The sequence below is a fragment of the Calypte anna genome, chromosome 26 (assembly GCF_003957555.1).
Source record: "Calypte anna isolate BGI_N300 chromosome 26, bCalAnn1_v1.p, whole genome shotgun sequence".
In the NCBI taxonomy this organism is placed as follows: domain Eukaryota; kingdom Metazoa; phylum Chordata; class Aves; order Apodiformes; family Trochilidae; genus Calypte; species Calypte anna.
This window is the reverse complement of record NC_044271.1, coordinates 5,017,554-5,044,426: the sequence shown is the minus strand read 5'-3', so window position 1 is coordinate 5,044,426 and position 26,873 is coordinate 5,017,554. Positions and strand designations below refer to the sequence as shown.

The window sequence follows — 26,873 nt, the reverse complement described above, 5'->3', positions numbered from 1 at the left end:
GCACCCGTGTCAGGCCAGATGAACACACACAAGACAAAGGCCCTAAGCTGTGCAGAGGGAGCCCTTTAAAATCAGGATGATTAAGAATAAATGGAGGAGGAGAATCTGGAGAATGGTGCCACCACTTACTGCAGCCACTTGAGGAGCAGGGGGGACCAGGGGAACCTGCTTGCCAAGGTTAAATCATCAGGCGCACTTAACCAACACTGTTAGCCTTAATGGCAAATAAACCTGCACTTGCTATTAGTGCTATTTTTGGCAGGCTGGACAACAGAAGACCTCTTGCTACAATTATTGTCCAGTGACTCAGGACTGGATTATACCATCCAAGTGCTTTTTAACATCATCCTTTTGGATGAGGGAACCTTTCTCCCTGCTTTCAGCTTCTCTGCTTCCCCTGCTCAGGCTTGCTGTGCTTTCCTACAGTAGAAAAGCTCCAGGTTTGGTTTGGTTTGGGCTGTTGCTGAGACATATATGTGTGTATAAAGGTATCTCCTGCCAGGAGGGGGTTGTTTGCTTTGTCATTTGCTGCTGCTGACTGTACCCACGCGTGGTGACAACACCGCCGCGTTTGAAGTCCTGGAGCTGCATGGATGGGTTGGTACCAGGTGTTTATCCAGCCTCTTCCAGGGGCCTCTGGCTGCTCCTACAGTATAAATACACCCCCCCCCTCCTCCCCTGCATTGTGCTGGGCTCTGGGTTTCACATGCACCCATTTGCTCTTTCATGTGTGCTGCTGACTTAAACAAAAAACGAACCAACCAAGACACAAAACCAAAAAAAAAAAAAAACCCACCAAAAAAACACCAAAGCGAAAACCCCAAACTAAAAACCTCCTTAGACTTTAATCCTTGGGTTTATTTCAAAGCTTACAAAGGCAAATCTGGTTTATAGAAAGAGATTTGCTTGATTCCTTGTGCACTGCAGATGAATGGAGTGGCAGATGGAGTGGGTAGGACTTGGGGACCCCTTGGGCTCTATCATCTTCCTAGCTTGACCTTACTTCTGTGCCTGCTGCCCAAAAAGCTTCCTTTTAAGCTCTGCAGGACACAAAATGGGGTCAGCACAACCTCTGCTTGGGCAGTAGTTGTTATATCCACCTCTTCTACAGTTTCAAAAGCTATTTTCTTACTCTTTGCTCTGGCTTGTTGCTTGCCCATTGCTCCATAACCATCAGAAGCCGTGCAATCCCCTGCATCCCATGTGGACGTAGGAATGACAGAGGCATGAATAAAATAAGCTGCAGACTCTGGGAGCAAAAGGCCTCAAAAAAAAAAATCCTATTACACCCTTGAGTCACAGGGAAATAATTGCAGTTTTGAGACCTGCTGTATAAGGAGATGCTGGAAAGCCTCCCCTCAACCTGCTGGGTGAAACCCCCTCTTTTGAGGGGAGGGGGGCAGGCAGAGCAGTGCCCTGGTTCCCCCTTGCCCAAGTGGGACAGGACCCCAAGTGGTTTGGGAAGAGCCCTGGTGAGGTGGAGCTGTGCTGGCAGGATGGATGCTGCTGGGTGCAGCCTCTTTCTTATCAGGGAGTGGTGTGGCCACAGCTCTGTGCCAGCCCAGGGAGCAGCACTGTGGGAACTGGGGGTGACTCAGCCTCTCTGGGGCTGCTCCTCAGGCAGAGGCAAACTAAGATGAGCTCATTCCCTCACCTTGGTTTTCTCCAGCTGCACCCACTGCTTGTGGAAGATGCCAAATGAGGCCCCGGCCATAGGAGGAGAACATGTTGGTTTTTTGTTTTGGTTTGGGGTTTTTTTTTGTTGGGTTGTTGTTGGTGGTGGTTTTTTCTTTTTTTTTTTTTTTTTTTTTTTTTTTTTTTCAGGGGATCACATCAGAGCTGTGGCTTCAGATCCTCCCCTGGTGCAAGCCAAGAGAGGCATCTAGGGCTGTGAGACAATGGCTGGAAACAATCCCTGCTCTCCACCAAGGAATATTCATTCAGAAATCCCGTCCCGTTTCGATGGGATTCAACTCTCATGGTTGATCAAAGCAAAGGCAAAAAAAAAATTAAAAATAAAAAAGAGCTTGGCCTCCTACTGTTGCTTTAGCTTGGGGCCAGTTTCAGCAGAAGCTGGGCGAGTGCCTTTATCCTGGGCAGCTGGGCCAGCTGGTGCAGCTCCCTGGTTTGTAGTGGCTTCAAGGTGCTGCTGACACCTCAGGAAGCATCAGAGCCCTGTACTGCTTGCACCGGTTCTGCTCTCCCCTCCTGCTGGGCTGGACGGAGCCAACCCAGGGCTCCTGGTTCTGCTCCATGCTTGCCTGGCTTGCTCTGCCTGCTCCCTGATCAAACACATCCCCTGCACTGCAGCCACCTCCTCCTGGATCCCATATTTCTCCAGCCTGGCTTTGGGATGAGGGAAGCACCAGGTCCTGGGGTGTCTGCCCTCGTTCCTCACCTCAAAGGCTCCTTCTGGCAGGGAGATGAAAGGGGTTACAGCTAGGTGCCCCCTGCCTGGGATGGTGCAGGGGATGGAATGTTCTCCCTGTGTTATTCAAGGATCTCTGGGAAGGATTTGGCCTTGCCCACGGAACAAGGATCTGTGAATCACAGAATCACATGGAATCACAGAACGTTTAGGTTGGAAGACACCTTCAAGATCACCTCGTCCAACCTTTGATTAACACCACAGTCAACTCCTAATGTGTCTCAGGGAAGGAAATTTGGGTACAGAAACCTGGTGGGGAAAGGAAACTCCCTGCGTAGGGACCAGGAACCCTGGAGCAGCTGGGGTGGGACAACACGGGCTGCCCGGGGGTGACAAAGGATCCGATCCAGGATCCCAAGGGGGTTTGAATCGCTCAGGACAGCCCGGGCAGCCCCCATCCCACGACAGCCACCCGCATGGGTCACTTGGAGCACCCAGAGCTGCCCGGGACCCCAGGAGCCCGAAACCCCTCCCAGGACCCCGAAACCCCTCCCGGGACCCCGGAGCCTCTGGAGCAGGGAGTGAGGAGAGCTGGGGAGGGGGCTGAGCCCTGACCACCCCTCTCCCCCTCGTTTCCTCCTCCTCTCCGATCAGCCCCAGAAATAGCCCTCCCGTCACTCCTATTGTCATCGCGGCAGTGACGTCACTCCTTCCACTGAGCTGAGGTCATACGTCATTAGCATACAGAGCCGCTCAGCCAATGGCAGCCGCGCTCCCCACACCGCCTCCCCGCGCTCCCCTATTTAAGGGAGGGGCCGCGGGACGACGGGCTCAGACTGAGCCCGAGCGATCGCGGAGCGGCGGCTCCTCCACCACCTTCTCCTCTTCCTCTTCTTCCTCCGCTGCTGCTTCCTCCTCCTCTATCGCGATTTCTTTCTCTCTCCCCGCCCCGCCATGAGCCACCGGCACAGCTCTCGCCGCGGTGCTCCTCGGCCCGAGATGCTCCCCGAGATCGCCGCCGCCGTGGGCTTCGTGTCCAACCTCCTGCGGACACGGGGCTGTGTCAGCGAGCAGCAGCTGCAGATCTTCAGCGGAGCCCTGCGGGAGGCCCTGGCAGGTGAGCTGCGGGAAGGAGAAGCCTTGGGGAGAAGGAAAAGGAGCGAGGGGAGAAAAGCTCACTCGTGTCCGTCCTCTCACCGCCCCGGGTCCGGGCGTCCTGTGTCCTTCCCCCGGTGCCGCCCGTGGACGTGGGGACTCACCTGTGTCGTGTGAGGTTGGGCACGCAGCGGTGTCCTTTTCTGACACCCAGCTGTGTCGTTTGGGATGCCGGGCACCTATTTGTGGGTTTGCCTTTTGTTTGCTTTTTCAATCTGTGTCGCTCTCCGAGCACCTGCCGGGGTCCCTCTGGGGTCCCGGGCAAGCAGCTGCCTGAAAGTAAGCAGAGCCCTGGCTTTGTCTCTGAGGGTTTTGTGCTGTTTATCTCTTTGAAACGCTGGGGCTTGACGTGAATAATCCCAAACTGCTTTGTGTGCCCCGTCTCCTGGCAAGAAGTGGGATTTGCTGCACCCCTCCCTTTGTTTGGGGCTCAGCCCTGACTGGGTGGTTCAAGGCTCTCCTCCCTAACACAGCCGGGTGTTATCAGCCTGAAGAAGGGATGGTTTCTTTCCCTCTGTGCTGAGATAAGGGGTAGCAAAATGCCTCTGAACTTAAGAGAATGACTTGGATGTGGCTCCCTGCCTGTGGTGTTCCGGTGATACGGTATCTGCCCCGAACACCCCCGGGCTGAGAAGGTCCCATTGCTTCACCCCTGGTACCATTGCCTGGGACCTGAGGAGCTGCACACCTCCGGCTTGGAGCAAGCAGCAGCCGAATAGTTGAGCTCTGGAGCTCAACTCCATCAGACGGAGGCAGCCTGAGGAGGGCTCCGGTTCCTCCTGCGAGGTGTGGGATCCCCTCGGGACTCCACTGGGACACAGACCTCAAACCCGCTGCTCACCCACCACTCTCCCCTTCTCGCTTCCCTTGCAGAGCACTACAAACATCACTGGTTTCCTGAGAAACCCTTCAAAGGCTCTGGTTACCGCTGCATCCGGATCAATCACAAAATGGACCCAATTATCAGCAAGGCAGCGAGCCAGATCGGACTCAGCCTGGCGCAGCTCTACCAGCTCCTGCCCAGCGAGCTGACGCTCTGGGTGGACCCCTACGAGGTCTCGTACCGCATCGGGGAGGACGGCTCCATCTGTGTCTTGTACGAAGCAACTGCAACCAAGCCTGCGAGCTCCTACGGGATGCTGACCTGCAAGAACCAGATGATGTTGGGTCGCACCAGTCCTTCCAAAAACTACATCATGACTGTCTCCAGCTAAATACTCCTCTTGTCCTTACACTGCCAAGACACGGGCTACTGTATACCTCACCCGAGGATCTATTTTTAAGATGAAGATCTATTTATATTTTTTTTAAAAAATCCAAGAAAATCCAAAATTAAAAGATTGAGCACCGCTTTGAGCAGAAGCGGTGTTCTCGGTGCCTTTTTTTAAAGCTGTTGCAAGCTTATGAGTTTTTATTATGAAGCCAATATCTACCTAATTAGTGTTGGATGACAATTTTGGGCTGGCTTGCTCATTTGGGCAGCTTGGAATGGAGGAAGAGGGGGAAGAGCCATTCTGGGAAGTGTGGCTTGGTGGTGGGAGATGTGTCACCTTCACACCATCCTGGTACCCAACAGTATTGCTCTACTGCCAAGTATTGCAGTACTCTTGGAGAAGGGATGAAGGAAGTCTTTACTCCACTAATTTTTTTCACTCCCCAGCTGGTCTAATCTCTGCACAGCCTGGAGACAGTGTTGGGAATTTTTCCACAGGGCTAGGTGATGCTTGGGACCCTGGGATCCCTCACCTTTGCTCTTGCACATCTCCTTGGGACGCACTTACTCCGTGTTGCAGCTCTGCTCTGCCCCACTCTTGGCACAAAAAGAGGGGAAGTGTGGCCTTTTCCAGTCCCTCCAACTCTCCTGTCTGCTGCTGGACTGAAGGGGCCATGCAGGTATTAGTGTTCTGTGGAGCAAGGCAGAGATGCACTGGGGGACAGGCTGTGCAGAGAAGATCCCTGAGATGAGCTTTGTAGTGGTGGCACTGGGGTGCTGCCTTTGTCCCTGGTGCTGTTACCCACTGCAGGCTGCACACAGAGCTCCAGACCCTGAATCCAGCACTGAACAGCTGTGAATTACCAAACCTTTCTGCTCTGTGGGGCCAAGACATCAGCCCACAGCTGCCCTTGTGTGGCCTGTCCCTGCTCCAAGAGTGGAGTTTGGCCTCTTGCTTGTAAGAGTTGCCTAATCCCGTGCTGACAACTTGCAGTCTCACTTCTCCAGAAGAGCTGAAGCAACTTGCCTTGTGCCCTAGAGGTTGGTGTGCCCTATCTCTTTGCCCTATCTCTTAAAATCAGAAGTATTGGGAGTCTCTTCCCTCTCTATTTGGGATCCTCAGATGCTTTGGTGTCCTAACATTGCTTTTAGAGCCACAGCACTTCTTGCCTCTCTTCCTGCCCTGGGTCACCAGCATCTGGCTGTCCCTGGGAGCTGTCTCCACTGTTACCTTGGTAAGGGGCCTGGTTTGGGGCTGATCTCTTGGTACATAACTTTTGCACAATTAATGCCTGGTCCTGTGCTTTGTCTGTGCAAGCAGAACTCCTCTTGGAGTCCCAGGGGTACTTCTTTTCAGGGAGACTTTGCCCAAGTGTTCAGGATTTGGCTCTTAAACTGCTCTGGGCTCCCTACAAATGGGGTGGGAAATGAAAGTGCTGCCCCCAGAGCTTTGCCTGTTTGGAATGAGCCTTTACCAAGATGTTGTATGTCCCTTGCCTTTTTACTAACCAGCTGCTGTGCTCCTCCAGTGATCCTGGGAGAAAAAGCAGGACATTGACACAGTGCTTTGTAATGAAACTTCCCCAGGTTTGTCTCTCAGCATAATTTTTTTTTAACCTTCCTGTTTTCTGACCTGGCAGCTCTCTGGCATAACCAGAATTGTTCTTGCCCAACTTTTGATGAATCAAGTTCTCAGACATTTGTGCAATATATTTCCAAATCTTGGGCGTGCTGGGAGAGGAAGGAAACTTCCCATCTGCCACAGTTTGTAGCTTGTTTCTTCAATACATTAAAAAAACAAAACAAAACACACCAACATAAGTTCAGCACAGCTCCCCAGCTCTTATTACTTATATGGAAAAGTAACCTTGGAGTTCTCTAAGTTTCAAATCATGAATTCCAGAACTGGAAAACTCTCCTCAATTGATAGATCCTTTTTAAAACGTCAAGTGGTGAGTTGTTTGTCCTTGAGCAGTAATAGCAGTGGCTCAGAAGTTGCATCACTTCCCTCTGCATCACTTGAATTTCTCATGTCAGCAAAGCAGAAGCTGAAATGAAGCACTGGGGCTTTTCCCTTGGTGAACTTGTGCAATAGGTGACCTCACCAAGAGGGGAATACTTGAGAACTTCCAAAAAACAAATTCCCTTTTCAAGGAAAAGGGATCTTGGTGCTTTTTGGAGTCCTCACTTAACCTGCTTACGTGGAAAGCCCATGATGAGAACTGCATCCAGGCTGAGCAATGTTTGCTTTGCTGGGCTCCTTGGCTGGATGTGGAGTTTCCTGAAGGCTGGTACTTCCTTGGGTTGTAATTTGTCAGGATCAAAGTAGTCTTAAGATTGACCTCCCCCTTTTTACTCTGTTCCCTTCCTCTTATCAGGAACGATTTTCAGGAACAACAGCCCACACCAAAGGAATACACTATAATTGTTCTTAATGCCCCCACTTCCAGAACCAAAATAGCCAAGTGTCATTCTTTTTGTCCCTGGTGTGGAGGAGTCTGATGTTAAAGGTGTCTGGGGTTTGGTTTGTTTTTGGGGGGTTTTTTGTTGGTTTTTTTTTTTTTTCTTCAAAACCAACCCAAGTTGGGTGTAATCCATTTCTCTCTTGTAGCTGGTTTCATGTATAAGCTGTGAATTAGTGTGCTCTGTTGCCTTCTGCCTACAAGCCTGATCAGAGCTGAATGGTGTGGATATTCAGACAGTGAATTTGAGGGGTTTCCAGTCTTTTTTTTTTTTTTTTAACAAGCTGGACTGTTGAACGGGACCTGCTTTTTGTATTTGGTGAAAATGGTAGGAAGTTTGTAAGCTACACTTGGAGGGAGTGGATGGTTACTAATTGTATAGTAGTGTTTTTATATACAGACTGTACAGATCCTTTGACAAATGTATGCTTTTGTTACTTTAATAAAAATGTAGCAGTATAAATGAGCCTTGTTTTCTTGCTGGGAGCTTTTCTGTGCTTGCAAAGAGGGTGAGGATTGCAGCCTGAATCCCATGTGGCAAAGGCTGTGGGTTTGGTTAAAGTGTGGGTGACTGCTGATACCCAGCTGTGTCAAGGAGGAGGGTTAGAAAAAAAGCTGCTTAGTCAACATGCTGACTCTGAGCCTGACCCTCTAAACCCAAGGAATTGATGCAGGGAATTGGTCTGATGATTCAAGGCAAAGTTGTGGATGTCCTGCCCTCTCCTTCCCCATCCTGAGCTCTGGCTTGGGCAGCAGGGGATTTGTTAAGTGCAAGGTTGTAGAAATCCTGTGTCCTGCCAGAGCATGGAAGTGTGAATGTCGTTATCTGCCAGATCCCTCACCCAACCCTAGGAATGTCAGAAAGTCTTGGAAAGAAGTGATGGATGAGCTGAGCCAGGCACAGGGGTGGTTCCTGGTTAAGCTGCTCCACCTCTGCTGTTCTTCCAAGGGTGACTGAGCCAGCAGAAGAGGAAGGGTTGGGAGACATCATGGGACTGAAATGCTCAGGTATGTGCAGAATCCTCTGGGCCTCATGATGAAGGCAGCTGGGGTTGATTCACTGGAGATCCTGTTTTGGCTGTGTCAAGAGGGTGGTGACAGCACCACAAAGCAGTGATCCTGGGATGGGGATGTCCAGCTCATGAGTTTTATCCCCATCTATGCTCATTTTCAAGATCCCAGGATTTAAGGACCTTAGGGAATTAAGTTTGTGCTACTTTCAATCCCGAACTCCTTTTTTATGGAGTTCAGGAGGGCTTGAATTTCAGCTTGCAACCTGTTCCCTGTGTCAGTGCCTTCCTAGAGAGATGATGCCAAGGGAGGGGGCACAGGCTTGGTCCTACTCCTCTCCCTGGTGGGGGCAAAGCTTCTTCCTCCTTTCGTCACAATATGCTGCCTCTGAGAGGAAAACAATTTGTGAGCTGATTCTGGTGCTTTGTCAAAGCTGCTCCTTTTTTTTTTTGAACTCATCCCTTCATTAGTTTCCATAAACACACCCAAATTGCTGCTGCTTGTGAAACAGGGTTGTCAGGAGGAATGGGTGTCCCATTCAGTTGTTGATTAGCTCAGGAGGAGTCATCCATGTTCAAAGGCTTGGTGAAGTCAGATGATGGTGGCCTTCCTCCCTCCTTTGGCATGTCCAGACCAGTGTGGGCTGCCTGGACCTGCATGCCTTGGTCTGTGGCCCATTTTTAGTCCATGCCATGGCCTGTGGCTGGGGCTTGGGCCAGCAGACAGAGCCAAGATCATCTAAAAGTTGAGTTGCTTACAGCCAAGATAAAAATACAGCTCTTACACCATGGAGTGCTCAGTGAGGAGTCAACCAACCCTCCCTGTACTGCAACCAGATCCCCCCCATCAGCCTTTCACTGGGTGATTCATCTGCTATTTTTATTTTGATTGTCATTTTTCTACTGGTAGGATCACGGTACCTGAGGTGTGAGCTGGGTGGATCTTTATTTGCCCTCCTCAAAGCCCTTTCTGTGCCTCGGGTTGCTGAGCTGCAGCTCTCAGCACATCAATGAGGACACCACAGGAGTGTGGGGCTACAGCCAGAGCATGTGCTAGGGACCCAGGAGCCCCTGGCATGCTTGAAGCAGCTCTGAAAAAGGCTGAAAGTAACTAATCCTCCCCTCCCACTGTCACTGCCCACCTCTGGCCTGTTTTGGAATCTGGATTTGTTTTCTGCTGAGCCTTTGGCTGGGTTTCTGTTGGGCTTTTTGAATTCCAGCTGGGCAGGGATGTGCCTGATTCAAGGAACTGGGGTCAAATGCCCTTTGTAATCAGAGACTGGGGTGTTGCACAAAAAGGAGCATTTGCCTTTGAAGTGTCCTTGGTAAAACTCAGCTCTTTGCCTGCTTCCCAGAACCTGGCAGGAGAGAGGAGCTCTGCCAGCACAGCAGAGCCCAGGACTTCAACCCAGAAAGTATCCCCAGGTGTCTGGTACCCACCTAGAAATGTCATCCCCAGCAAAAACCCTGCTGCGGGCAGGATGGGGGTGCTGGCTCTCAGGAAGACCTTCTCCTCCCACCCCAGCAGTCTGGAAAGGTGTTTAATGCTTATTGGGAGTAAAAAGGCAGGTGAGCTTTGTCCTGTCCCCATGCAAGGCTCCCCAGCTCTGTGTGTGCTGCAGTGGTTGCTCCTGGATCCTTCTTTGCAGGAGCTGGGGCAGTTCTGGGGAAATGCAGATTGTGCAAAGCCCAAATCAGCCACAAAGTATGTCCTGACCCAGCAGCAACAACCACCCCAGCACAGGGTCCCCCAGGGTCCATGAGGATATTTTGGTTGGCTCATGTCAAAACACGTTTGTTTTTTTGGTGTGTTTGTGTGCTCCCTTTTCCTGCTTTCCCTTTAGCAGAAGTTTGGGCGTTTCTCAGCTGTCAGTTATCAGAAAAGCAACATCTGCATTTAGGATGTGAAACTGCTTCTTGGGGTTATTTCCACCCTTCCCAAGGAAACCAGACCTCAGCCCCTGCCAGTCCCATTATTACTGGCCCTGTCTCTGGGCACTTTTTACCCCTGCCCACCCTGGAGCTGAGCCCCTTCAAAACAAAGCAAATGGGACAGCTTGCTCGGGAGGGAAGAAGGTTCTTAGGGACAGGGAGGGTGGCAGCTGAGGCTCTGGGCTCTGCCTCTTTTGCCTCTGCAGCTGGAGGAAGGGCAGAAGCGAAACCGGGCGCCGCTCAGCCTCCTCCCCACGCCAGCTCATTCGCGCAGGGCTCGGCCTCCTCCAGGTGCTTCCTGCCCTCTTCACTTGCCAGCAGGGTGCTGGGAAGCCACGGGCTATTTCAGCCGAGCCCAAGGCCAATCAGGCAGTGGCGTGGGTGCAGCCGCACTCCCCTGTATCTGGGGAGATGCAGCCGGCAGCAGCTCCCGGCCCTGGGAAAAGGGGGAGGCGTGGGCCCCGGGGCATCACCTGCAGTGCTCCTGAGCCCTTGGTGATCTTCCCAGGATCTGCTGGAGCTCTGCAAACTCTTCAAATCACGTGGCCCAGCAACGGGAAGATTGCAGGGTACGGAGGGGTTGGTGCTGTGCCAAGCCCGCGGTTCTTCGGGCTGCAGCCTCCCGGCAGGCTCCGGCATCGCCGCTGCTTGCACCGGTGAGCTCCAGCGTTGCCAGTTTGCACCAGCAAATGGTTGGTGGAAGTCCCCACGGCAGCTTTGTCTCCTGCTCTGAACCCACAGGGCTGATGCAAGCCCTTTCCCAAGCCCTCCGGGACTCCAGGCAGGAGCTGGGTCTGGGTTGGCGTGTGGGATCCTGTTGGTTTCTGTTGCTTGGCTTGGATGGTAAAGTGATTCCTGGCTGAGGACCATGCTCCCTGCCTGCCCTTCCTCCCCCCAGACCTTCTTCTCCCTCATCCAGCTTCTCAGACCTCTATTTGCATCTGGCCATAGCCAAACCTTGAGCCCTCTGTAGCTTACAACCCATCTTGGCTCAACTCATCCATCCTGGAACATCCCAACAGCCCCACAGACCCCTGCAGCCCCCTGGAAGGAAGGCAAAGGGGAGGGCACTGCTCTGCTTTTCCAGTCTTCACTAAAAACTGAACCACCCAGTGAAAAAAAAAACCACAAACCCCCACAAACAAACAAAAGCAACAAAGAAAAAAAATAACCCCAAGCAAACAACAAACCCATCCTTCCTCCAAAAAGGTCATGGGCAGATGTGGGTGTTTGTTGCCTCCGCACACCCACTCAGCCCCCCTTAACCCCCCCCATGGGGTTCAGTCTCGGTGCCTGGAACTCGCTGTGCTTGGAGGGGTTCCAGCAGCAGATGGGGCAGGCGGGGGTGTTGCTTAATGCGAATTCGGAATGAAAAAAATCCCCCCCTCAAAGCAGCACCAAGCCTGCGGCAGGCTCAGCCCCTGCCCCCTCCCTGCTCCCTTCCTCCCGTGCAGGCTCTCGGGCAGGAGCACCCGCAGGGTGGGTGCTGTGAAAGTCTCTGGTTTATCCAAAATTCCAGCGGGGAGGGAGAGGGGAAGGGGATGGGGCTCCTCCCAGGGGGGGGGCTGCTGCTGATCCCACGGCCCCGGGATGAGTTGTCCCCCATCGAGATGTGCAGAATGAGACAAAGGCTGGGACAGCCCCCCCGGCCCTGCAGTGTCTCCCCAGTTGTGTCTGCTCCTGGGGTGTCACAGAGGGGCTCAGGGGTCCCGGGGAGCCACCCCCCCTCGCTGCTGGGGTGAGGAGCTGCAAGGCTGGGACAGATGGGCAGGGGGAGAGGGGGTGCTTTCAGCTGCTTTTGTTTTCCACCAAACATCCCGTCGGGAGAGCCATCCCCATCCCCATCCTGGCCCCATCCAGCTCCGACGCTCCCATTTATGACCTGTTTGGGGATAAAAGAGGCTTGTTGGGCGGCAGCGAGCAACTGGTGGGCAGGGACAACTGTTGCCATCTGTCTGGTGGGGCGGTGGGGGGGCCAGGGCCAAGCCGGGGCCGGGGTTTTGTTTCTTCTTTCATGCATCACTAAACTTTGCACCTTTTGTTTCCCAGAGAAGAGCTGAGAGCCGGGGAGAAAAGACGCCTCGGAGCCGCACGGGTCAGGGCAGAGCTCGCTCAGCTCGCCGGGGGGTTTGCATTCGATTCTTATTATCTGTTATAATAGTAATTATTGTTATTTGTGGAGTCTGTCGGTGTTGGGCAGCCCGGTGCAGAGCCCCCTCCATCCTCACCCCGCCGTGCCGCACCCTGGGCAGAGTGAGGTGTCCCAATAGGTCCTGTCCTGCAGCAGACAGGAGCCACACCCCCAGTGTTAGTGGGGTGCACCCTTTGGGGTGTCCTGCCAACCTTTAGGGGTGCTGTGTGCCCGTCTCCCAGGGACACCGAGCCTCTGCCACTGAGGGATGCTGTGCCCCTGTCCCCGAGGGGCACCGTGTCCTCAAGGGATGCTGTGCCCCCAATCCCCGAGCAATCCCATGCCCTGGCAGCGAGGAGAGGGCAGGGCACAGGGGGTGGTGGGGTCTGCAAGAGGCTCCGTTTGCTGCCCCGGGAGATTTTGTGTTTTCCTCCAGGAGCGGTGTCTGCGTCTGGCACAGGAGCGCAAAGCCCCGGGCAGGTTCCAGCTGGGTGTGTGTGAGTCTCAGCAGCTGCCTGGGCTTTGTTCAGGGCTTTGAGCCTCTCCTCGCTTTGCTCTTTATCTGCTTTTCACTGAGCTGTGTCTCCGGGCCCAGCCTGGAGCTGAGAGCTGGGACCAGCCCTGCGTGTTTGGGGACAGCGTTTCCCAACTCCGGGGAGAGCCAGAGGAGGAAGGAGAGGGGAGGGCTCATGGGATGCTCTGCTCTGCCACAGCTCCACATCAGTGGGGTGGCACTGACCACAAGTGTCTCGTGGGCTACATCCAAGCTTTCCCTGTGGCTATTACAGGGCAGTCCCTGCCAGCCTCACGTCCCAGCTGGTGGTAAGAAGGCAGAAGGATTTAAGGGTGATGCTGGGGTCTGCACCCCAGGACCTGCTGCCCAGTGTTGGGTTGTGTTAGGACATCACTCCCGGGGCTCGGACCTGCCCCATCCCCTCTGCAAGGGCCACTTGTCCTTGAGGGTGTCCCTGTGCCTGGCACAGCACAGCCTGAGGACAGGGCAGCTCTTGGTGTCACTGCTGGGGGGATGCAGCAACACCCGTGTGAATCCAGCCCTGTCCTTTGGGGAACCACTGGGAAAAGTGTTACTGGGAACAGGCTGGAGGCAACAATATCCCTGAGCCCTGTGTGTCCCCAGCCTTCCCAGCTGCCAGACGAAGGGCGAGGCCCCTTTTCCCTCTGACAATGCCCTTTTACCAGGGAGTTTATTTCCATTATAGCACCGGATAAAACAGAGAAGGGGAAGGATGGACCTGGAGCAGAGCAGCTGCCCTTGCTGACTCTTTGTTGTCAGTTAAAAAGCCTGGGTGGGGGCTGAGCACCCCCTCTTAGTGCTGACCCAAAAACCTGCTGGGGCAGGAGGAGGGAGAGGAGTGACGCTGAACCTCTCACCTCCAAACCCAGCCCCCTCCGTGGCCATGCCAGCCCCTGGGGAGGGGTCCAGGGCTGGGGTGTGGGGTCCACTCTGCCTTTTGGAGCAGAGACAAAGCCCGTCTTGATATTTATGGCACGTGCAGAGGGAGTGTGGGGTGTGTGGGGACAGATGGTGAGTGAAACAAAAGGGCAGGCAAGAATGGGAGCTGAACAGATTGGGAATTTCCTGCCTGTCCCTCTCCCCAAACCCTGCTGGGGACACACAGGGAGTGGGACAGTCTTGCCCCAGTAGGACCCCCACCCAGAATCCCTTGGTGAGGGATCCCACAATTTGCTCTAGCCCCCAAGCTCTTCATCCTTCCAGAGCCACCTGGAGAGACCCAAAATCCCAAGCACTACAATTCCACCTCCATTTTACCCCTGTTGTGGAGCTGCCAGGGCAGAACCTCCCAGTTCCTCCAGATCTCCACCTCCCCCTCTGTGAAATGGGACCCAACTGGGAGATGAGGGGTCCTGGCAGCTCTTCCAGGCCCCTCCCCGGCATCTTTTCCCTCTGCCTCTGCAGTTTTCTTATCTCTCATCCCAGCTGCCGTGGGCTGAATCCGAGCCCTTTATTAATAATCAACTTTTATTGCTGATCCCATCACCAGCAGCACTCCAGGAGTGGTGGGGGCAGCCGTGACCTGGCCACCCATCCTTTTGTCCTCTCAGCTCCTCCACTCTATAAAGGTTTTAGGTTCAGTCTGGGAAGAACTGAGCAAAAGGAAATGCCCAAGGACTTGACACGGGGTGACATTTCCCTGGGCTGGGACTCACCCCCAGCTCTGTAAATGGTCACACACCAAATCTGAAGCCTGGGGAGGGGGCTGTGCCTGGAGGTCACTTGAGTAGGGGGTGGCCCTGCAGACCCCTGGGCTCCTCCAGTTTTGGGGTCAAACCTCACTGCTTGGGAGCTTCTCCAGAGGAAAACATCATGAGGGGTTGATCTTAAACAAAACCCCCTGAGCTTCCTGGGGAAATGTGCTCCCAAAGGAATGTTTGTAAACAGCCTGGGAAGTGTATGAGGTGAGGAGTGCTGGAAAGGGGGGAAAAAATGAGGGGGGGAAGAAAATCTGGGGGAAGAGGCTGGGAAAAGAGATAAAAAGAAAAAAAGTAGAGGTGAAATTTTGGAGTTTTCTGGGGAGCTCTGGAGAAATCTTGTCTGTCCCCATGGGGAACCCCTCAGGAGCTGCTGGTTTTTAGGGTCTGATGCAGGGACAGCCCCAGGGAGGGTGCTCAGGTCTGGTGCCTGTGACTGAAGCCCCTCTGCAGATGTTGGGGTGATGGTGGGGGGTGCAGGAGAGACCCTGAGAGCAGCCCACAGCCCAAATATGACTCGGGGGGGGGGGGGCTGCAGCTGCTGGTACCTCCTGTAGCAGCCCCACAAAGCCTTGTGCTCAGGACACACCTCCAAAGGGTCTGAAGAGCTTTTTTTGTTTTATTTCGTTTTGGTTCGTTTGGGGTTTCCCCCTCCTTTACACTTCTCTCTGGATCTGGACAAAGCCTCACACTACCCCCTCCTCCTCCTTCCCCGTGGGATAGAGGCTGCTGGGGCCTCCTGCACCTCCTCCCAGCAACAGGAGGAGGAAGAGGAAGGGGATGAGGAGGGGGGCCCAAGCTCCCCTCCCTGCCCTCCCTACCACAACAACAAGGCAGTGATTGGCTTACCCAGGACCAATGGGGTCTCCCCCTTTTTTGGGGGGAGGGGAGGAAGCAGGGCAGGGGGTTGCACTGACCCTCTGCCCCCTCACCTCCAGCCCTGCGGGATGCACAGCAGCCTTCCCCATCACCCCTCCTGGATTAAGGAGCTGCTGGAAGCAGCAGTGGGGGGGTTCTTCTGTGCTTTGCTCTGATGCCACCAGACCCTGTTACCAGGTCCCTACAAACACCCCTGGACCTCCAGCCCCTTCAGGTTTGCCTCCCCCTGAGCCCTTTTTTCTTGTGGGGTTGAACTTGGTTTCAGCCCACCTCCCAGCCCAGCCTTACCCAAGAAGGAACCAAACGTGTTGGGCACCCCTGGGTGCCCCACTCTGGGGAGGGAAATCCAGGGCTACTCTGGCAGCCTGGGTAGGGCCACATGTGACAGGCAATGCCAGCATCTAGGGACAGCTTTGGGGTCCCCATGGGCCGGGGTCCATCACCTCGGGGAGGATCTGCATCCCCGTGGGTTTGGCTGTGGTCAGGATGTGCTGGAGGAGAGGAGGGGGATGCAGTGGGGTCTTTGTGCCTCTTCCCCTGCCTGGTTTCTGGAACTGGGGGGATGGGGACCAGGGATGTCTGGGGGAACCAAACGCCAAGCTGACACCAACCTGGAGCTGAGGGAGCCCCTGGGGTGCTGAGGAGAGGCCGTGGCACTTTCTGTGTGACTCCAGATCTGTACAAATCCTGCCCATGTGGAATATCTGTGTCGGGTTTGGTTGGTTTGGGGCTTTTTTTGTGTGTGGGGTTTTTTTGGTTGTTTTTGGGGTTTTTTAAGTTTTTTGGGGGTTTTGTTTTTTAAAGCATCCTCCAACTCATAAATAAGCTGTTAAAAATAATCAGGGCTGGAGGCGGGAGAAAATGAAAAGCATCTGGAAAATAACGACCCGCAGAGCTGCACCAGTAGCATCTCCATCCCTCCCCTCTCTCACTGACACTTTTCCATGTGTTTTTTTTTCCTTCTATGAACTTCCTCACCCAGGACCCCATCTGGGATGTGCTGGAGCAGCAGCTCCTCGGCGTGGGGAAGGAGTTACACACATGTTATGTTTGGTACCACCACTAGAAGGCAAATCCAGGCCGGATCAGGTCTGCAGGAGGGGAGGTGGCAGAGCTGGGAGCTGCTCAGCCCCTGCTCTCTGCCTTTGGGATTCCTCAGACACGGGGGTGCAGTTACAGAAAGGGCTTTATTGGTCGGTATGAAATCTACAGTTCATGCTTTGGTGATAGTACAGGTTTTGGGTTTGTTTTTTTTTTTTTGGAGTTTTTGTTTCTATAGTGTTAGCATGCAGTTTAAATGAGGAGGGTCTGGAGGAGGTCATCTCCAAAGCTCAGCTGCCCCTTTGGTTTTCTCAGGCTTAAACCATCCAAGGAACCAAGCTGGGTGGTTTGGGTGAACTCCAAGGTGCTGCTGCTGCTGCAGATGTCACTGTCACTTTGTGGGGTTTAGGGTTTGAGCTGGGAGGGAGCTTGGAGCCATGCTGATGGGTGGGATGGAGCTGGGTATGTGGGGGATCCCCCAGCAGCTGGGGGTGACAGCACCAGGAACTGCTCCATCCCTGGACCCTGGTCCTGCCCTGAGCCAGTGGGCTGGGAGGAGGATGGGAGACCCTTGGATGGGAGACCCTTGAATGGGAGACCCTTGGATAGGAGACCCTTGGCCAAGGCCTGTGAACAGGCTGTTTCTCAGGGTGTTTCTCTCTAACCTCAGCAGTTGAAAGCTGGTTGGCATCATCAGGAAAGATTCCTCTCCTTAATCTCTGGAGCTGGTTGAAGGAGAAAAAGATGGAGGGGAAAGAGTGTGGGTTTGGTCTTCCACCTCCTAGACTGAGGGATGCTGGCAGCCAAGAAATCTTTAACCCTTTACTCATGTAACCCCCAACCTCCCATATGTTCCTCCCAGGAGCTGGTTCCCATCTGCTGGTTCTGCAGGACCCACACCTGAACCCTTCCTGCTGCACCCCACAGCCGCTCAGTGCCACGTTTTGGAGGTGGACTGAGCTTCCTCCCCATCCTGGCTTCATCCCACCTAAACCAGGGGAGAAGAGGTGGATGTGGTAAGGTTAGAAGGAGAACCATGCTGGGACCTTTCCCACCCTGAGTGGCCAGAGAGCTGGGACCAGGGAGTGTTTGGGGACAAATGGTTGAGCCGTGTGGACCGGTGCTGCGGGACCCTTCTTGTGCTGCTGCAGAAGCCAAGTCACGCTGCCAAGCTGCATTAAAATGGGAGTCAGGGTCTCCCCAGGAAGGGGAGAGCCAAGTCCTGAGGCTGGGGAGGGGGCTGGAGGAGGGGGCCAGGTTATATCTCGATGATGGTGGCACGGCGCAGGCAGAGGGGAGCGTCCGGAGGCACCGAGTTCCTCTTGATCTCGTTCCCGTCCAACCGCAGGACCTGGAGCCTGGAGTAGTTCATGACATCCACCACGGAGCAGAAGCTGCTTATGGAGAACTCTGCGAGGGGAGAGAATCATAGGATTTTCAGGGTGGGAAAGGACCTTTAAGATCGACACATCCCACCAGATCAGGTTGCTCAGAGCCCTGTCCTTAAAACCCCCCAGGGATGGATCGGGCTCCCACCACCTCTCTGGGCAACCTGTGCCAGGGTCTCACCCCCCTCCTGGTGAAGAACTTCTTCCTAATATCCAGTCTAAATCTCCCTGTTCCATTTTCCCTGTTCCTATCACTCCCTGACATCCTCAGAAGTCCCTCCCCAGCTTTCCTGTAGCCCCTGCAGATCCTGGAAGGACACAAAGAGGTCTCCTCAGAGCCTTCTCCTCTCCAGACTGAACAACCCCAACTCTCTCAGTCTGTCTGCACAGGAGAGATGCTCCAGCCCTCTGATCATCCTCATGGACCTTCTCTGGACACACTCCAGCATTTAAAGGTGATGAGGAGAGAGGAGAAAAAGAAGGGAGGAGGTGAAGAACTGAGCACCAGCTTCAGGCCTGGCTCTGACCTTCATGGTGTGACTGATCTTCAGGGGCTGATGGAAGAAATATCAAGGGGGCTGCTCTGGAGCTGGGTCTGAGGGTACCAATCTCTGGGAGATGGTTTGGTTTTAGGTGGGCAGGAAAAACATGAAAACACCCCCAAATAACCCAATAATGCTGCAAATTTGGCCTTGACACCCTGCTGACTGATGCTTCTGGCTGCAGTGAGAAGGAGACTTTGTGCCTGTCCAAGGGTTTGGAAAGGGGGAGATGGATGAAAACCATTGCTTTTTATCAGGAATTTCCTTGGCAGCCTCTTCTGTGAGGTCTCATGCTGCAACCTCCAGCCCCTGACTGCCCCCAGCCACCATGGGACCCCCCATGTCCATCAGGGGGGACATCCCTGTGTCCCCAGCCCATCCCTCTGCTCATCCCCTCTCCCTTTCATCTGCCAGCAGCCGGCAGGGAAACTCCTGGGTTTGGAGGGAGGAGGTGGAACCAACCCCGAAATAATTGAATGCAGGATTTGGGAGAGAAGCGACCGACTAGAGGGCAGCAAAGCTCCAGGACGGGACAGTGCTCGAGGAAGAGGGGGGGGGACACCGGAGGGGTGCTGAGGGACCCCTCCACCCAGAGGCTTGGAGGGCTGCGAGCCCCCCGGTGGGCAGGGAGCAAGAAGAGACCCCTCTGGGTGTCTGGAGGGGCTCTGATACCTCATGGGGTGTGGGTTGTGCCCCCCGAAGAGGTGGGTGCTGGACTCCCGGACCCTCAGCCCCTCGCTCCCGGGGCTGATTTAAAGGTCGGTGGGAAAACTGCGGGAAAGGTGGGAGCGGCCCCGTTTGGTGGCATCTGTGGGCAGACGTTACCAGCTCCACGTTTGGAAAGCAAACATTTGGGAATCTGTTCTTGTTTTTATGTTTCTGTCGGTTCCTGGCTGCGGGGTTGTGCTGATGGCTGCACCCAGGCAGCTCCCTGTGTCCCCCCCCCCATCCCAGCTGTGCTCGGGGGCTCCAAAACCTCTCCAGGTGGGTCCTATCCTCGAAGTCCGGCATGTGAGAGGGGCAAGCTGGGATTTTTCCAAGAGATTTTTTGCTTGGTTGTGTTTTTCTTTCCCCCCTCGGTTATTTTTATAAATAGCAGCCCCAGAACAATCTGTTCCTTTTATTTATTTGTGTATAAAGTGGAGTGGATTTTAGTCCTGGCAGAAGATGCTGTGTTGATGGCTCTAATATAATAACCAAGAGCTCCTGTCTCTTCCAGCCTCAGCAAGGATGTGTCCCTTGGCTGGGGACCCCCACCCTTGAGGAGGCTTTGGGACCACAGGCTGTGCCAGGGCCCTGCAGGGAGGGAGGGAGGCAGAGGGAGAAAGGGGCTGCAGATTTTTGGGAGCATCCCCATCTCCTGCAGTAGCACTGCCCAGGGTGATGGGGACCCCCACCTCTGGTCCACTCTGTTGGTGACCCCCCCAGCCTGTGTGCAACTGTGGACCAAGGCAACTCCTCCCAGTTTGTGCATCAGCTTCTGTCCAGAGCTGGTTTCTGGCACCTCAAACAAGAAGATGCTCAGGAAAAGCTCAGGAAAAGCTCAGGAGAAGCTCAGGAAAAGCAGTGCAATGGCTCCGTGTATCACACTGGAGCACTCAGAGCTTGGAATGTCTCACTCAGCTCCATATGTCTTGGGACATGATGGGTCCCATTCCCACCTTGCTGAGAGCTCCCTGAAAGTCTCCTACTCAAAACCATTACCCCAGGTGGTGTCCCAGAGGGAGGCACAGGTTCTGCACCCCCACCCCTCTCTCCACCACCCTCTTTGGTTGACAACATTTCTGCTCACCATTGATTTGGTTGCCTTGAAGGTAGAGGTTCTCCAGGTTGGTGTTGACCCTGGGGATCTTCTGGAGCCTGTTGTAGGAGAGGTCCAGCTCCAGGATGCTGCTGCTGTTGAAAGTGTCAGTAGAGAGCCCTTGGTTTGTCAGGCTATTGTGGGACATCCGTACATAAAGCAGTTTGGGAGAGACCTTGAAATAGTCCTCAGGGATGGTGTTGATGTAATTGTATTCTAGGTAGAGCTGTTCCAAAGCCATTGGGAGCCCATCAGGGACTTTTCTGAGGTGGTTGTAGCTCAGGTCAGCAAGGATCAAGGACTTGAGCTCTTTGAGAGAGGCTCCCATCTCAAAAATGAAATTGTGGCTGAGGTACAGGGCTGTGAGGTTCTCCAGACCCTCCAGAGCATTGGAGGGGACCTTGGAAATCTGATTATAAGACAAGTGGAGCTCTCTCAGGGTCCGTGGCAAGGGGCTGGGCACCTTGGTTAGGTTGTTGTTGTTCATGTACAACCTCTCCAGCCTTTTGAGCTTGGCAAAGACCTTCTTGCCCATCTTCTCACTGCTGATCTGGTTGTTGTGCAGCGCGAGCCATTCCAGCTCCGTGGCATTGTCAAAAGCCCCCTCCTGGATAGAAGTGACCCGATTGTTCTGGAAGTAGACGTATTTCATCCGGGAAGGCACAAAGGGCAGGTACCTCAGGTTCCTGGTGTCGCAGTACATGGCCGAGGAGAAGTTAGGGGGACAATCACACTCCTGGGGACATTGCCAGGAAGGGGCTTGTTGGGGTTCAGGGCCGGGCTCTGCCTCCATCTCTGGAGCTGGGAGGTAGGAGTAGACATAAGGGGGGTTCTCATCCTCGTAGTAGGGCATGTAGTTGTAGGAGGACAAACGGGACTGGCGCAGGTAGTACTGGAGCCAAGCCATGTCTTCTTCTTCATTGTATTGACCCAGGGAGAACCCCCAGAGCCCAAGGATGATCAGGATGGTGGCCCAGTGCATGGTGCTGATGCTGGAGGGACCTGGGTGGGAAAGGAAATCATAGAATCATAGAATTGGCTGGGTTGGAAGGGACCTCAGAGCTCATCAAGTCCAACCCTTGATCCACTCCCCCCGTGGTTCCCAGCCCATGGCACTCAGTGCCACATCCAGGCTCTTTGGAAAGATCTCCAGACACGGAGAATCCACTACTTCCCTGGGCAGCCCATTCCAATGCCTGATCACCCTCTCCAGAAAGAAATTCTTTCGAATCTCCAACCTAAACCTCCCCTGGCACAACTTGAGACCCTGCCCTCTTGTCTTGCTGAGTTGCCTGGGAAAAGAGCCCAACCTCCCCCTGGCTCCAACCTCCTTTCAGGGAGTTGGAGAGAGTGATGAGGTCTCCCCTGAGCCTCCTCTTCTCCAGCCTGAACACCCCCAGCTCCCTCAGCCTCTCCTCATAGGGTCTGTGCAGTGCCAGCAGTGCCAGCTCGGATGGAAGGGCTGCAGGCAGGGGAGCTGCACCCCCAGGGCCTTGGAACCCAGAGGGGTTGGGTGGGTTTGCAGCTCTGGGTGGGTTTGGTGGCATTTGGCAGAAGAGCTGGAGAACCAGGGGACCTCAGTGAATCCCACCCAAAAAAGCATGGCTGTGGACATGCCCCTTGTTTGCAGGTACCCAAACTTCCTCCTTTTCACCTCAGGCCTGCCAGAGGCCTCCATCCCAGTGGATATTTGCTTGCAAAATCTTTATGGGTATTTCTGCTACAGCTGAGCAGAGGATGGAGACACATGGGGCATGTGGTCCAAATTTGTGTAAGGTCACCCAGCTCTGCCCTGAGGTACCTGGGATCTGCACAGGAGGGAGGAGGAAGGAGGAAGGACTTGGTCTCTCTCTGGCCAAGCAGAAAAGAGGGGTGGCTGTGAGCAGAGGTTGATGGAACTGGAGGCATATTTTGATAGAGCTCTAGGGGCTCTATTTATGCTACCCTTGATGGCAACATCATTTACTGTGGCTTTCATCCTTTATCCCCTTCCCCACCCCACCCCCCAAAAAAAAAAAAAAGGCAGGATGCTCATGCTGCTCAGGACTGATGTAAATCCTGGCAAACAACTTCTGGTTTAATTTTTATTATTGTTGTTGTTATTATTATTATTATTGGGGGTTTTTTTTGTGTGTGTGAAATGAAAAACACTCTCAAGCTTAAATTTCCAGAGCTCAGCCCCAACACAACAGCAAAAAGGAGGCACCATCCACTGGCCCATTGAGGCCAACAAAGCCAGGGAGAGAAGGAGCCACCTCTGGACCTGATGCTTGGGACCCTGCCTGTGAAATTCAGCCCACCGAGGGTGGCACCCTGGTTGGGAGCCGGGCTGAGGGCTGGGAGCCAGGGCAGAGCCCCTCGGCTTGGAATTGTTTTCAGCATCGCTGGCAGGAGGGCTCCAGCTCATCCCTGCTCCTCCTCATCCCTTCTCCATCTTATCCCTGCTCCTCCTCATCCCCGCTCCTCCTCTCGGGGCTAAACCGGCACCAGGAGCAACCTTGGAGAGAAGCAGCTTGAAAAACCTCCAGGAAATCCACGGGGCTGAGCAGTTGGGAGGAGGAGAGGAGCCAGAGCTGCTGCTGGTCCAACCTACGTGGCCGCGGGGCTGCCCCGACAGCGCTGCCAGCTCCGCTCCTGCGGGCAACCTGAGAGCCTGGGCCAGTAGCCCAGCTGGGGTGGGTGGCCCTGGGTGGGTACAGGGGGGGTCACCTGGTGTAACCTGGTCGTGTCCTCATCCCCCGGCGAGGCGGACAAAGAGGACCCAGTCTGTGGGGCTGCCCTGACACCGGGGCTCCGTGCCAGGCTGCTGCCTCGGGAAGAAAAGCGGGATTGAGCAGGCAGATTGAGCTCTGTCCCTGCCCATTCCTCTCCCTCCTTTCCTCTCTCCAGGCTCGGATGAGACGATCCCGATCCTCCGGGATGCTGCGTGCAACGGGGGAGCTTGGCAGTGCTGGAGGAGTTTCTTCTCCTCCCTGCGCTCCAGGGCACTCTGCCCGATGAAATACCAAAGCCGCTCTGCTCTGCTCTGCTCGGGGCTCCTCCACCCAGGCAGAGCCCTCAGGCAGCCCCTTCCCAAGGGGGGGAATCTCTGTGCAGGGCTGGATAGATCCATGGGGTCCCCTTAACTTTCCCTTCAGCAGACTGCTACCCCCGGGGCATGTCCTTGCAGTCCTCTGCTGCATTTTGGAGGCTGCTTCTCCCCTCCCCAGGGTGTTCCAGCCCTGGTTTGGGGGCCACGAGAGCTGTGTCACCTCCTGGTGCCCGTGTACCCATGCCAAAGGGTGCTGGGAGAATGGGGTCAGGTCCTCACCCCTGAGGGGGAACTGGGTTTGGAGCAAGGGGCACAGAAGTGCTCAGCCACAGCCTCTGCCCATCACCTCTGTGCCAGGCATGGAATCAGCTTCAGCCCTGCAGAGCTGTGCCAGGGAGGGAGATGGCACTGCCCAGACCTGGGTGTCCCTGCCTGGAGGTGCCCAGCTCTTGGCCAAGGGGATGAGGAGCTGCCAGAGGGGCAAGAGGAGAGGAGTTCTTCTCCTCTGTGGTGACTGGGGAGCTGTGGAATTTGAGCTATGCCACCCCTGGAGCTGGGAGCTGGCATGTGCTTTGTGTGGCAGCTGCCCATCCTCTGAGGCAAGGGTATGGAAATCAGGCTTCAAAAAAAACCCAAACCAAACAAAAAAACCCAAACCAAACCAACCAACCAAAAAAAAACCCCCACAAAAAACCCCACAAAACAAAACAAAAAAACCCCAAACCCCTCAAAAAAAAAAAAAAAAAAAAAAAAAAAAAAAAAAAAAAAAAAAAGAAAAAAAAAAGAAAAAAACCCCAAACCCCCTCATAATAAATAGAGAGAAGGACTTACAAAGCTAGGAGCCTCCTTCCCAAAGCCTTGCTGCTCTTCTCTGGGCTCTCCCGTGTGTCAAGCAGCATGTGAGTTTGTCTTCTGATTTGCAAAACCTGGTGCCCGCCCCAGATCCCAACTCAAATATTGTGCTTGCAGGGCACGGGCTCAGCAGGTTTTTTTGGGGAGTGACCTCCCAGCAGCAGCCAGTTTGCAGAAGAGACTGAAGAGACCCTAATGCTGCCTGGCGTTATAAATAACCTGCTTTTTTCTTTCCTCCCTCTCTCTCTCTCTCTCCCTCTCCTGTCTTTTCTCATAGGAGTGTTGGCACTTCTCAGGCTCTCTCTGTTTAACGAGTTAGTGGAATTGGGGATGTTGTTTTTTCAAAGGGCTGTTGTCAGGTCTCCTGTGTTTCTCATCAGGAAGCTGTGAGGAGGCCTCTGGCCAGATGAAAAAAAAAAAAAAAACAACAAAAAAAAAAGAGAAACTGATTTTTGAGGTGCTGAGGATGTGATTCTTAGGGAGAAGTGAGAAAGTACCTTTAACTTTTGCAGTACCAGGGGAGGAGACGTCAGTGCCTGCTCCAAATGCAGCCTGGGCTGTTTCCCCAGGAAGCCTCAGTTTATGCAGCCCTGCCATATAAATATTTAGCATAAACATTTCCATGAACGATAAGGCTGAGGCATCCAAGGTAAATAAATTGCCTACCAAAGGGCCACTGTGACAGCAGGAATTGGGCTTCAGCTTGGCAGGAGGGGAGGGAGATGCCAAGCTGGCACCTCTGCAGGCTGTGCCCATCCATCCAGCTGGGGGGTTTCCATTCCCATCCCCCTGAGGCTGATTCAGGGGTCTGGGGGGGTGGAGATGGGGAGTTTGTATGGCAGAATGTGCTGAGGGTGACCCATGGTTGGGCAGAGCCAGCAGAGCTCAGGGCTCTCCCTGCCACAGGGCTCATCACCTCCCAGTGCCAGCCAAGGGTGTTCTGCAAAGCAGGGGAATGATGGGTGCTGGTACAGCCCCCCCCTTTTCCCCCAGTCCCCATCCTGGCTCTCTGTGCACTTCAGTTTTGGGAACAACTCTTCCAGAACTGTCCAAGCATTTCCTCCAGTTAGGAACCAGCCACCCATCACCATCCCATGCTCTGCTCCAGCAGCATGCCCAGCTCCTCCCAGGAGCCTGGAATTACTTAGTGAAGCTCAGCAGGTGCCAGCGATCCCTTTGAGCTTCTTTTTCCCTTGCTTGCCATCACAATTTCCCATCCAAAACATCTTTTTCTCCTCGGGGAGCCTTGCAAAGGTTCCTCATCACTCCCAGGTCCCTGTTGCAGGGAGGAGGTCTGAGCAGGGATGTGAGGGACACGCTGTACAGTGGGGACCTTGCCAGCCAGGCAGTTTATTTGGGAAGGAAAAGTGTGCCTGGAAAGCACAGCAGCGTGGGGCTGGGAGTGGCAGGGAGAGGGAGGGTTCAGAGAAAGCATTGCCTTAGAGTGGGGAAAAAAAAGAGGACAAAGGGGCAGTGCTGCCTACAAGAAGGTAAGACCCAAGTGAAGGGGATTGAGGGCTTTAATTTGGTTGGGGGCACCCAAAACTCAGCCTGCAGTGGCTCGGGGGTGTTGCAGGTGGTTTGAGGCATTGGGCTGATGTGGGGAATGATCCTGCCTGGGGGGATTTGTTCCCACTGCCAGGGAGCTCCATTCCAGGGAAAGTGGTGGGGATGGTGGTGGCAGCCAGTAACATCTGCTGCTCAGGGCTTGGATGGTGTCAACCAACGTCACATCTCTGGCAGCTCGAGGTGTCCTGGTGGCCAAGAGCTCAGAGGCTTTCGCAGGGTTTAGATGTTTCTCTGGAAAAGCAGAATGTCCCCAGCTAGGGTAGATATGGAGCGTGGCTTCTCCATCTTCTGGGAGTTCAAAATATTCCTGACTCAGGATGTTCCCCAGATCCTGCTGAGGTCAGGCACCTGCTGTGGGTGCCAGGGGTCACCTGGGGGATGCTGAGGAGCTCCCTGCTGTGTGAACTGTCCCCAGATGGTGCCATTCCCCACAGCCACATCCCCCTTTCCCAGCCTAAACCAGAAAACAGCGATATTAAGCTCAGGCTGTAAATTCCCCATAGTCACCAGGACTTTCTGTCCAATCTCATCCTGAGCACTTTAGGACTATCTCAGGGAAGTGAAAATTTATTGTCTAAAGAACCACATTTATCTTTTTTTTTCCTTTTCCCCATCCAACCCTGGAATCTCCTTCTCCAGGTTTCCTCTGGCAGGTTTCCTCTGGCTTGGTCTGTGCTTGGTGTGAGGAGGGAGCTGAGAAGACCTCAGTACCACTGCTCACCTCAGGTCGGTGCAGAATGGCTTCACTTGGATCCCAAGTAAAATCCATGAAACTTTTCCAGCTTCTCCTCCTACACCCCCCTCTTCTCTCTTGCTGACAGTTCAAGGACAGCCCTGAACTGGTGACAGGAGCTGGGAACACCCTGTCCTGCTCACTCCAACCCAATGGTTCCTATCCCTGCCTAATCCCATCCAGAGCTGTTCCTCCAAGCAGTCACAATCTGCATCTCATCAGGGCCAGGCAGATGCCTCTATTGATTTGCTTTGCTTTCCTAACCCATACTGATGTGAACTCTGTCTGTTTTGGTTGGGTTCCTTCCAACTGTTTTGATCCAAATCCTCCTGAGCTTTGTACTGAAAACCACTGAAGCTGCTCCCAGCTCCTCTTTAATTTGCAAACCCTGTGCAGGAGCCCTTGTCTTCTCCATGGATGGACAGGGGTTTGTCAGGATGATTTGGGCTCAGGGATCAAATGCCTCGCAGCAAAACAAATAAACAAAAGGCTTTGATGCTCCTGCTGAGGCTAAAATTCATCCTGCCTGGATGA

General features: G+C 54.1%; 2 protein-coding genes across 2 annotated transcripts; one reads left to right on the top strand and one right to left on the bottom strand.

Annotated features, from left to right (window-relative positions):
• Window positions 1–3,184: 3,184 nt before the first annotated feature.
• On the top strand, window positions 3,185–7,664 carry BTG2 (BTG anti-proliferation factor 2). The gene is made up of 2 exons (XM_008499419.2): window positions 3,185–3,485; window positions 4,397–7,664. Exons 1-2 carry the CDS (start codon window positions 3,323–3,325, stop codon window positions 4,735–4,737), a joined length of 504 nt encoding a protein of 167 aa, XP_008497641.2. The 5' UTR covers window positions 3,185–3,322; the 3' UTR covers window positions 4,738–7,664.
• Window positions 7,665–16,550: 8,886 nt separating this feature from the next.
• On the bottom strand, window positions 16,551–24,177 carry FMOD (fibromodulin). Its single transcript, XM_008499418.2, has 3 exons — window positions 24,017–24,177; window positions 20,146–21,156; window positions 16,551–17,833 (listed from the first exon to the last, which is right to left on the bottom strand). Exons 2-3 carry the CDS (start codon window positions 21,134–21,136, stop codon window positions 17,682–17,684), a joined length of 1,143 nt encoding a protein of 380 aa, XP_008497640.1. The 5' UTR covers window positions 21,137–21,156; window positions 24,017–24,177; the 3' UTR covers window positions 16,551–17,681.
• Window positions 24,178–26,873: the final 2,696 nt, after the last annotated feature.